The 12,425-nt window shown below is 42.4% G+C and overlaps 1 protein-coding gene across 3 annotated transcripts in view; it reads right to left on the reverse strand.

Annotated features, from left to right (window-relative positions):
- Positions 1–12,425, reverse strand: part of HIBCH (3-hydroxyisobutyryl-CoA hydrolase) — a 201,039-nt gene that overhangs the window by 184,147 nt on the left and 4,467 nt on the right. For 2 of the 3 annotated variants that reach the window (XM_033946048.1, XM_033946046.1), the window contains exons 2-3: positions 8,399–8,441; positions 1,625–1,765 (exon numbers count right to left, since the gene is read on the reverse strand). In XM_033946048.1, coding sequence (XP_033801939.1) covers positions 1,625–1,765; positions 8,399–8,441 — 184 coding nt within the window. The remainder of the gene's footprint in view (positions 1–1,624; positions 1,766–8,398; positions 8,442–12,425) is intronic. The other variant, XM_033946047.1, reaches the window with a different exon arrangement.

Here is a 12,425-nt window from a genome sequence, read left to right on the forward strand (position 1 = left end):
GACCCAGCCGAAGCAGAGTACCCCATACGAGGCAATTTCTTTTGAGGAGAGACAGTCGAGTGCCGAGAGGAATGCCTCGAAGAGTGCCTGGATCGATGCCCCTCTCGATGCCTGGAGGGGGATTGAGACCACCGGTGAGTATACTGATCCCCAGAAGCCTCCAAAGAGCAGATAGGACTTGAGGCCGTAGATCGGAGTGGCGGAAGATTCGACACCTCCCGAGACGCCGCCCAGGCTTGATAGGGGGTTCGGAAGAACTCGTCCTGTTTCTTGATATGCCCAGGACTGGGAGGCCCCAAGGGTGGATGCCACACTGTGTCATGGGGAGGGGTAATAGGCTCCAGGGGAGGCAAGTCACTAAGGGAGGCCTTCCTCGAGGGAAAAGGCTCCAAGGGAGGCATGTCACCAATGGAGGCCTTCCTCGAGGGACCGGTCACCGACCGCCGCTCCTCCTCGCCGAGCAACGAGGTCGTGCGGCGCGGAGGAGGAGGAGGGTGCGGCCCGCCCCTCGGAATCGGAACTGGGAGGTCACCCTGGATCATGGCAATCAGCCGGGGTCCCATGGTGGTCATGAGTTCCACAAACTGAGCCTCCAAAATGAACCACAACGAAGCCGATATGGAGGGATCCGCACCAAAAGGGGGCCCTTCCGCACGGTCTCCGCGCTCTTTCGGTGCCGAGTGCTTCTGCTTGCCAGCCTTCGGCACTTTGAGCACCACCGGTGGAACTGTAGGGGTCGGTACCTGTTCCGAGGAGACGGAGGAAGGTACCGGCGCCGAGGTCGAGGCCGACACCGGTGTAAACGATGCCAGTTTCAGAAGGCCCGAAGCAGCAGGGGAGGCAGAGGGCTTCGCAGACGGAGTCGAAGCACCAGTCGATGTCGAAGCCGAAGGATCCAACACAGCTTCCATCTTGAACATCGACTCCCACAAAAAACAGCGGCGCTTAAACGCTCGCGCTGTGAGAGTGGAGCAAGGCTGGCACGATTTCGGAAAGTGGTCCGGACCCAGACACTGAAGGCAGCGTCGATGCGGGTCCGTGAGTGAAATCGCGCGCTGGCACTTGCTACACTTTTTAAAACCGGTGATCGGCCGGGACATAGGCCGGAAAAGCTCCGCCGCAAGGTCGAAGACGCGGGGCCCAAGACACGCAGCCGACCCAGTGTCGGAAGGAAAAATTTTTTATTTTTTTTGAAAAAGAAATCAAAGAAATAAACAAACGCATGGCAAGAGCAAAAGAACTCAAACCGCGGCGATGCAGAAGGCGAAAAAATGGGTTCAATAGGCACAGAATTGAAGTAAACTTCTCAGCTCCGCGGAAGAAAAAGAACTGAGGAGACACGCCCGGACCATCGGGCGGGAAGGCACTGGCGCATGCGCGGTGCGGGCATCTCGAAACTTCTGAGTTTCTTCAAGCAAAATATGCTTGTGAGACGTCCGTATCGGGGCTCTGTCGGATGACATCACCCACTAGTGAGAATACCCGCCTGCTTGTCCTGGGATAAAAGGAAATTCATTCTACCATTACAAAAAGGATCGACGATACGAGTACAAGAAAAAAACGACAGACAAGTTTATATCTGACAGAACATGTAGTCTAGAGACTGGATAAAGCAAAAACAAACCTTTATCTGTGGATATATCAGCTGAATCATGGACAGGTTTAATGCATTTAGCGCCTTTGGTCTGTTCAGGGTTATCACTCCAGCACAGCCCGCCTTTTCCAGGAGAATTTCTGCTTCTGAACCGCTGTGTGTAGCCATACCCTGTCAGCACAAATAGAGAGCACAGTTAAAGCCAGCGAGATCTGAATCATATATGCCCCCAATGAAAAGTTTAAGTATTAGAACCTGCAACACATACCGCATAGTGCCACACACGAATGCAGTAGTACAAGTTATTACACTGGCTGGTTGATATTCAAAGCAATTTAAGTGGTCAGGAGAAGTTCCTGACCACTTAAGTTGCCCATGAGGAGCTACTCACTGATGTTCAGTGGCACTTAACCGGTTAGTGCCACCGAATATCAGAACTAACCATTAACCTGAAAGCCAGCTATTTTGCGATGGTATGGGGCAGAATTGGTATTTGTGGTTGTGTCAATATTCATCACTTACCTTTCTACATTAAATGGCCAAGTCAGACCACTTGCATATAAAATAACCAGCCTCATAAACCCAGATGATCAATGCCAATGCCCGACATGGTTTGGCATGAATATATGGGGATAACACTGGCAGCAGCTATATTTAAAAAAAAAAAAAAAACACAAAACGCTCATCGCTGCATCTGAATACACTTTATGAGACCATTGACCATCTTAGTAGCCACCCTCTGGCTCACCAGACACTTAAACAGAGGTCTTATTGCTTCCTTTTTCCTACAGGCCCACTTCCTATGGACCCAAGCATCCTTCTTGCTTTTGCCATTACCTTTTCTACATATTGGCCACCTTAAGATCTGTAAATATGATCACCCCCAAGTCCTGCTCTCCTTTCATGCACAGAAGTTGTTCATCCCCCCATACTGTACCACTCCCTTGAGTTTTTGCAGGCCAAACGCATGACTCAGCATTTTTTAGCATGAAATCTAAGATGCTAAATTCTAGACCATTTTTCAAGTTTCACTAGATCCCTCTTTCTGTTATTCATACTATCATGGATATCTACCCTAATGCAAACCTTATTCACCAAGCAAGCCTTTTGCAATATTGTTTACAAAAATGTTAGAGAACAAGACCAAGAACTGATCCTTGCAAACACCAGTTGACATCCCTTCCCTCAGAATGAATTTACATTACATTAGTGACTTCTATTCCGCCTGTACCTTGCAGTTCTAGATAGAACATTAGCTGAAAGGGTCTTCAAATGTTTATATATATATATTCTCAAACCCACAGACCTCGGAAGAACCGTGCTGTATGTCTAGTTTCTTCAAAAGGCATACAGACTAATTACGGCAAACATGGTCGTCATAGGTCTCTATAGCATTTTTTGTTTTTTTATTTTTTGTTTTTTTATATACTTTTAATTATTTGACTTAACAAGTACTTATCTTTTATCTACGCGGGTGGGGGTAAGCACTCCGACATAGACTATGTTTCGCCCCGAATGGGCTGTATCAAGGAATCCCCCTTATATCAAGCGACTCATGCTTCCCGCTATAGATTTTTCATCAGCTGATGAAAAATCTATAGCGGGAAGCATGAGTTGCTTGATATAAGGGGGATTCCTTGATACAGCCCATTCGGGGCGAAACATAGTCTATGTCGGAGTGCTTACCCCCACCCGCGTAGATAAAAGATAAGTACTTGTTAAGTCAAATAATTAAAAGTATATAAAAAAACAAAAAATAAAAAAACAAAAAATGCTATAGAGACCTATGACGACCATGGTTGCCGTAATTAGTCTGTATGCCTTTTGAAGAAACTAGACATACAGCACGGTTCTTCCGAGGTCTGTGGGTTTGAGAATATATATATAAACATTTGAAGACCCTTTCAGCTAATGTTCTATCTTTTGATGTTTAAAGAGGTCTAAAACTTTTGAGTCTGATATAATAGCCTTGCAGTTCTAGGCAGATTACATCAGAAGATAACTGGACATTTCCAGGAGAGTTACAATTTAGGGGGCTTGTTACATAATTGAGTCTTTGAGGAGAAATTGTAAGAAAGGTAGAAGATTACATCAGAAGAAGACTGGACTTTTTCAGGGAAATTACAATTTAGGGGGCTGATTACATAATTGAATCGTTAAGGAGAAATTACAAGAGGAGTAGGAATTTAAGGGAGAAATTATCTAGGGAGGGGGGAGGACGAGGGGGAGAATTAGGATATCTAGATAAATTTTTTAAATAGTAAGGTTTTGATTTCTTTTTGAAATGATTTATAGTCGCTTGTTGTTGTCAGCAGGTTAGAGATAGAGGGGTCTAGTTTCGCTGCCTGCGTCGCTAGGAGGTTGTCATACATCTTCTTGCGTTGAGTACCTTTGAACGGGGGGTAGGAGAATGGGGTCTGCGTTCTCCTTTGTCTGGTTATAAGGTTCCGATTTAGGCAATTGTTTAGGTAGGTGGGTGCAATACCGTTTATTGCTTTAAATAATAGACAGTATAATTTGAATTAAATTCGAGCTCGTATAGGTAGCCAGTGAGAGTCTAGGTAGGCAATGGTGATATGGTCAAATTTTCCAAGTGAATAGATCAGTCTGAGGGCTGTATTTTGTACAGTCTGTAGTTGTTTTATCAAATTTGTGGGGCATGGTAGGTAGAGGATATTGCAGTAGTCCACTAGACCTAGGACAAGGGATTGGACTATGATCCTATATTGCTCTTTCTAAAAGAATTTTCTTATTTTTCGTAGATTGCGCATGGTTAAAAATGTTTTTTGAGTAGTCTTGTTGATTTGGACCTACATTGTGCAGCATCTATCTATCGTCACTCCTAGGATTTTGAGTGTGGACTGTATGGGGTATTTGGTGGCATTTATTTCTAATTCTGTTATGGATGGGGTTTTGTCCTTTTCAAGCAATAGAAATTTTGTTTTGTCCAAGTTCATCTTCAATTTGTGGTCTATCATCCATTTTTCCACTGCTTCTAGTGTTTTTTTCAGGTTGTCTGTTGAAGTGGGATCTGGTGTGTCGAAGGGAAGGAGTATGGTTATGTTGTCTGTGTAGCTGAATGATGTTACTTTTAGGGTCTCCAGAGTGGTACCGAGGGAGGATATGAAGAGGTTGAAGGGCGTGGGCGACAGTGGTGACCCTTGTGGTACTCCACAGGGGTTAGACCCGGTGTCTGATTTAAGGTCGTTTGTCTTTACTCTGTATGTTCTTGTTTTAAGGAATCCTTGGAAACAGTTGTATACCCCACCTGAGATCCCTATGGCTTCTAGTATCTGAAGTAGTATGGTGTGGTCTACCAGGTCAAATGCAGCAGAGAGGTCGAGATAAATTATCAGCATCCTTTTTCCTTTACTGAGGTGCTGTTGGGCTGTATCTAGTAGAGTTGCTAGTAGTATCTCTGTGCTATGGTTGGTTCTGAACCCTGATTGTGAGGGGTGAAGTAAATTGTGGTCTTCCAGATAGTTGGTGAGGTATTGTGCAACTAGACCTTCTATTAATTTAACGTATAATGGAATTGAAGCGATGGGTCTATAGTTGGAGGGGGCATCTATTGGGCCTTTATGATCTTTCAGTGGTGGGGTGATTATGATCTCTCCTAGTTCTTGTGGGAATTGACCTTCCGTGAGTGTGGTTTGTATCCATTGCATGATGCTGGCTCTAAATTTGGGGGAGGCATTTGTAGGCAGATATGAGGGACAGTTGTTTAGGTCGCATGATGCTTGGCTGTATTTTTTGTAGAGTCAGTTCATGTCAGACCATTGTACTGCTGGGAAGTTGGTCCAGGTCCTATCGGCTGCTATGGCTTCTTCTATTGTAGGGTTTATTATTATCTTGTCGAGGTGGGTTATTGGGTTGTTGAAGGTGGTTCTGATTGTGGTGATCTTGCTTTTATAGTGGTCTGCTAGTTGGGTGGCTGTTGGTGTCCTTGTGTGGCTAGGAGTGGTTTGGTATCAGTGAGGTTTTTTACTAGTTTGAAAAGTATTACCTTTCTTACCTTCCATTCAACAAATTTCTCATCTGCTACCCCTTCCACTTGTTCTTCCCCTCCCCTGTCCTTTTCTATCAAAATATCGTAGTTTTGCCCAGTTACCTTTTGTACCAGTAAGTCATGGTTTGTCAGAGTGTAAGATTGTTGTTGTATTGAAATCTGTTTTTAATGTATTTTATATAGTTTCTTTTTTATACTATGTAAAACCGCTTTGATATTTGATAAGGCAGTATATCAAATTTTAATAAACCTGAAACCTGTAGTAAGTTACTTTACTTTTGGCTTCCCTGGACCGCATTGGCCGAAAAAAAAAATGTTTCTGGGGCTGCGCAAACTCTGCAGCAAGATAGAGGAGGGAGCCGGCAAGATGGTAAACACCCGGGGGCAGCAGAGGAAAATACTGCATCGCCCTCGACCGGGGCCGCAGGATGGACTCCCCTGCTTTAGAGCCATACTGAAAACACTATTTATAAATTGCCTATGTGGAACTGCAATAAAGACTGTCAAAATCTAAATACATACTACTACTACTACGAAAGATTAAGTTCTTACCTCTGCTAATCTTCTTTCTTGTAAATTTCCCCTGGAGGCTGAACTCAAGGGTTCTTGCATCTACTCTAGCCTTGGCTGCAGAACTTACAAACAAATCCACCCCCCTCTCCAAGATCACCCCCCTCTCCTGGACACATAAGAACATAAGAATTGCCGCTTCTGGGTCAGACCAGTGGTCCATCATGCCTAGCAGTCCGCTCACGCAGCAGCCCTTAGGTCAAAGACCAGTGCCCTAACTGAGACTAGCCTTACCCATAAGTTCTGTTCCAGTAGGAACTTATCCAGCCTTGCCTTGAATCCCTGAAGGGCGTTTTCACCTATAACAGCCTCTGGAAGAGCATTCCAGGTTTCTACCACTCTCTGGGTGAAGAAAAACTTTCTTACATTTATACGGAATCTTTTCCCTTCTAACTTCAACGAGTGCCCACTCGTTCCCTTCACCTTGGAAAGGGTGAATAGTATCTCTTTCTCTACTAAGAAAATTCCCTTCAATATTCTGAATGTTTCAATCATGTCCCCTCTCAGTCTTCTCAAGGGAGAAGAGGCCGAGTTTCTGAAGCCTCTCGTTGTACGGCAATTCCTCCATTCCCCCAGTGACCTCGGAGAGGGGGATGGATTTGTTTGTAAGTTCTGCAGCCAAAGCTAGAGTAGATACAAGAACCCTCGAGTTCAGCCTCCAGAGGAATTGTACAAGAACTTGTCATTTCTATAGTGCTACTAAACATACAGAGCACTGTACATCAAAACATAAAAGACAATCCCTGCTCAAAAGAACTTACAATCTAGTCAAGACAGAAACTGGACAAGAAGTACAGAGGGAATAATAAAGACAGATATTGGTACTTAGCAAGTGTGTGGGAGTTTGGAATTGAAGGCAGCTTCATAGAAATGGTCTTTGAGTCTGGATTTGAATACTGCCAGAGACAGAGCTTGACGTACCAAGTCAGGCAGTTTGTTCCAGGCATACATCAACCTAGCATCCCCTTGACCCAACTCTAGGTCATCCAGCCAAAGAAATACATCATATTTGTCTGACAAGATCTATCACTAGCAAAATCATGCTGCTTTGGATTCTACACTGAATTCCAGAAACCTCACTATCCTCTGTCTTAGAAGTGTTATCATTAATTTATCTATTTGGTAGACTGGATGGATTGGAAGGACCGTGCAGGTTTTTTATCTACCGACATTTACTCACCACAGAGGTCAAACCAACCCACCTGTACCGTGCAGGTTTTTTATCTACCGACATTTACTCACCACAGTGGTCAAACCAACCCACCTGTACCGTGCAGGTTTTTTATCTACCGACATTTACTCACCACAGTGGTCAAACCAACCCACCTGTACCGTGCAGGTTTTTTATCTACCGACATTTACTCACCACAGTGGTCAAACCAACCCACCTGTACCGTGCAGGTTTTTTATCTACCGACATTTACTCACCACAGTGGTCAAACCAACCCACCTGTACCGTGCAGGTTTTTTATCTACCGACATTTACTCACCACAGAGGTCAAACCAACCCACCTGTACCGTGCAGGTTTTTTATCTACCGACATTTACTCACCACAGAGGTCAAACCAACCCACCTGTACCGTGCAGGTTTTTTATCTACCGACATTTACTCACCACAGAGGTCAAACCAACCCACCTGTACCGTGCAGGTTTTTTATCTACTGACATTTACTCACCACAGTGGTCAAACCAACCCACCTGTACCGTGCAGGTTTTTTATCTGCCGACATTTACTCACCACAGTGGTCAAACCAACCCACCTGTACCGTGCAGGTTTTTTATCTACCGACATTTACTCACCACAGAGATCAAACCAACCCACCTGTACCATGCAGGTTTTTATCTACCGACATTTACTCACCACAGAGATCAAACCAACCCACCTGTAGCTCCCCAACTTCTCCTTACTTCCACTTTTATAGGAACCACATTAGCCCTTCTCCAGTCCTCAAGGACTTGTCCAACTCTAAAACACACACTGAAAGGTCAGGCAGCAGAGCCACCAGAAATGCAAGTTCCTTCAATATCCTTGAATGTATCCCATCCAGTCCCAGTGCTTTTTCTGCCTTCAGTTTAGGTAGACCCTCATGAACACAGTCTTCTGAAAACTGTCCAAGGTCTATCACACTTTACCCACATTTAATTACACTGAATTAGCAGTTCTGAATGAAAGCTGGAGTAGCCCTATCACTGACAGAATTCAACGTATAGATTTACATACTTACTATATGCTGAAGAACCACATGCAACCTGTGAAAATGCTTTGGCCTGAAAGAAAAAAAAAATGGCATCAGAATCAAAACACCTAAACCAGTGAAATAGCCAGGCTCTTAACAACTTAATAGACAGGTTCCTCCATTATTAGCATGCTTCATAGAAACCCCATTCTAGCCCATAGATTCAACTCAAAACAAAAAGGTATTGTCCGCAAAAAAACATCAACTCCAACCAATATGGTTTCTATTAATATGCATAACAGATTTGCATTCCTTGGGAGAACTACTACATGCAGTGTCTCCTGTATATTCAGTAGATACCCTGAAAATCAGATCAGTCAAATGTGTTTCCAGGGTACAGTTAAAGAACCAAATCATTTAAGACGCATCTGCTCTGCAAGCAGAGAAAGGAGCCGATAAACCTCTTTTGTTTATCCTACAGCCAATGAAGTGCCACAACACAGCTTATCCCCAGGACCTTTTAAGTAGGCATGGCACCTGACTGATTTTATGACTACAGTAATGTGAAAAAATTAGGACACCCCATGAAATATTCAGTTCTTTCTTAAGAAATGTTCACCTATTGATGTCAAATCTCTTTTTATTTATCTCTGGAAAAGAAGTGATGTAATTGCAGGTAAACAAAAAATTTCCTTGATTTACTCATGAAACAAAAGATATCCACAAAAAGGTGTATTCTAACTGAGGAATAAATTAGGACACCCTATACCTTAATAGCTAGTGCTACCCCCTTTGGCTGCAATAACTGCAGTAAGACGCCATCTGCCAATCTCCGACATCGGTCTGAGGAAAGTTTGGCCCATACCTCAATGCAGAATTCTTTCAATGAAATGTGTGGGTTTCTTGCATTTCAAATCACCCCACAACATCTCAATGGGATTAAGATCAGGGCTTTAACTCGGCCACTCCAGGACTCTCCATTTATTAGTTTTCAGCTAGTCCTTGGTGGATTTACTGGTATGTTTTCGATCATTGTTGTGTTGCAGGGTTCAGTTCCGCTTCAGCTTTGATTTTCTTACAGATGGTCTCACATGTTCCTCAAGCACCCTCTGATACACGGTAGAATTCATGATGGATTCTATGATGGTGAACTGGCTGGATTAAAAACTGGTTGGAGCATAGGAAACAGAGAGTGGGGGTAAATGGACAATATTCGGACTGGAAGAGCGTCACCAGTGGGGTGCCGCAGGGTTCGGTGCTTGGACCCGTGCTCTTCAATATCTTTATAAACGATCTGGACATAGGTACAACGAGCGAGGTTATTAAATTTGCGGACGATACAAAGTTATTCATAGTAGTGAAGACGCAGGGGGATTGTGAAGATCTGCAATGTGACATAATCAGGCTCGAGGAATGGGCATCAACATGGCAGATGAGATTCAACGTGGATAAGTGTAAAGTGATGCATGTCGGTATCAAAAATCTCATTCACGAATACAGGATGTCTGGGGCAGTACTTGGAGAGACCTCCCAGGAAAGGGACTTGGGAGTTCTGATTGACAAGTCGATGAAGCCGTCTGCGCAATGTGCAGCGGCGGGCAAAAAGGGCGATTTATGGTTTTTTGGGACGTCTTTGTGTTTTGAAAATGCCCATAAAATTGCATTTTGAATATCTTAGCAGTGAAACATATCCACCCAAATACTTGTCTGGTTTTTGAAAAATTTTAAGAAGTTTAAGAGTAAATCAAATCCAAATTTCTTCTAGACATGAACCCAAAATATCTCCCAATTACATTCTTGGGATAATCAATTGCACATCAGCAGTAAAAATAGAAAGGATACTTTTGACTCACTTAAATTTTTTATTCTGATATCAAGTATGAATTAAATAAATATCAGGGAGATGACCGAGCCTTGGAAAATCATTGCATTCAGATCTAGAACCAAAAATATTCAAGCTTACCGATAAACGCCCATCTATCAAAATAAACTCAAAATCAACTTTAAGAACCTACCATTCCTCCACTAATGTTTCAACTGTACTAGTGTGGTGGTGTTGCTCCCTGGCTGCATGTTAAAAAGAGGCTGGCACATCATGCCACACCTTGACAGCCCAATGCTACTGGGTGATAAATTTTACCAGCTATACCCATTACATAGTAATGAGCTGCTTTACGTATTTTTGCCTCTTATTACCAGGTTACACAGACTATCCTAAATAAGACTGTTAGGTAACAACAACCAGTATTATTTGCACCTTAACACTTGTTAAAGGGCTCTAACCCAGACTAATGCCCTTAACGCAACTCAATAACTACTCTTCCCCTAATGCTGAAAGACAAGAAGGGAAATGCAAAAGCACCTTCAACTAGCTGCTGCCTTTTTAACCCTATCTCCCATGGTGACCAGGTAATTTTGTGACGTTTCTCCACCGCCACAGAATCTTGGGACTCGGGGGGGAGGGGCTTGCTGAAAACCCTGATGCATTGCTGAAATATACAGTATATGTATGTATAGGATACTTAATGTGCTGTGTTTTACAAGCCATTTCTTTTCAAGTCCTGCATTAGCTCAGAACACATAGATGTCCTAAAAGGTTTTTCTATATTTTGTATCCATTTAAAGAATACTTAGAACATAGACTTCCAAAATAGATATCAGCATATACTACTTTCACTCCTGAAGTAAATATGTAAAATATACTTCTTAGAAATATTGTTTTATTAATTTTGAAGTCACTATATATGGTACTACAACTGCATCAAATACTGAAAATATGATAAACAGCAAGAAGTACCACAAGGGGGCAGTAAAACACAGCTTAATAAGAAGTTAAGAATGATAACTATTAAAACAGCTGGCAAATATTTCAGACCAGTTTTTGAGAGGTACATTTCTTTCACTAATACAAGTCACATTCTATTATTAGTTTCATATACCAATCTACAGAAACAATATTCTGTCTATTTTCAAAGTCAAAGAAAAATGGTTCTTCAAAATTTAAAGATGTCTGTACTAGAATATTTTCATTTTTAACAGATGATGAATAAATTGCAAAGGAAAATGTAAATTTCACTCCCAAGAAACAAATCTGCCTTGCTGCTATGCAATTGATGAGAGGTTTAAAGCTTGCTCTATATACTGTCCAATCTAAATAAAAAATATACATGTATATATACGAGTCATGGTATGGTGAAATAGTGGGGAAACAAACAGGCATAAAACATTACAGGCCCCCAACCTCAAGAGGTCTACAAGAAAATGATGAAGACTGAGCAAGGGATCTTACTATATGAGAGAGATCTGAAGAATAGGCATGGGGGAAAATGTACACTTAAATAAGATGCACTGATAGAGAAAAGACAGAGAAAATAAGATGGCTCAGAAAACTAAGCGATCCTGTTACAAATTGTGGTAAAAATTGGCCTTAGCATGCCCTTATATGGGTCAACAAAGTCAGAAAGAGATAGTATTTTTAAAAACTTATTTTTATTGTTATTATTTTATTATTTTGAGGAAGAGAGCCTCAGAACATGGAGCCAGCTTTACCCACAACAGGTTTTTTTGTAAACGTTATTCACTTGCTCCTGCTTACGTCACCGGCTCTCTTCCAACCTACCACCTAATGTATATGAATTCTTGAAAATCATATAATTTATACTTAAATATCTTAATTTATTATTTATTTATTAACTTGTTCTCCATTTAGAATTTAAAATTTTTTCAAAACTGTGAAACAGCTCTATCAATGAAGTAATATCCTCCTGAACTGCTTTGCCCATAAACGGCAGCTACCCTGTTTTCCTGAAAATAAGACCTATCCCAAAAATAAGCCCTAGCGTGATTTTTAAAGATACTCCTAATATAAGCCCTACCCCAAAAATAAGCCCTAGTTAAGATCAACCCCCGAAGCACTCCCCCCCGAATGTCCCCGACACCATCCCTGACATTAGTCCGATTCGCAAAAAAAAAAAAAAAATCAATTCAGCGACCCCCCACCCCAGTGAAACTTGACATACCTCCACCCCGAGGCCTCCTAAAGCAGCAGTGGCGGTAGCGCTCTGAACAAGCTGCT

The sequence above is a fragment of the Geotrypetes seraphini genome, chromosome 5, assembly GCF_902459505.1.
Source record: "Geotrypetes seraphini chromosome 5, aGeoSer1.1, whole genome shotgun sequence".
In the NCBI taxonomy this organism is placed as follows: domain Eukaryota; kingdom Metazoa; phylum Chordata; class Amphibia; order Gymnophiona; family Dermophiidae; genus Geotrypetes; species Geotrypetes seraphini.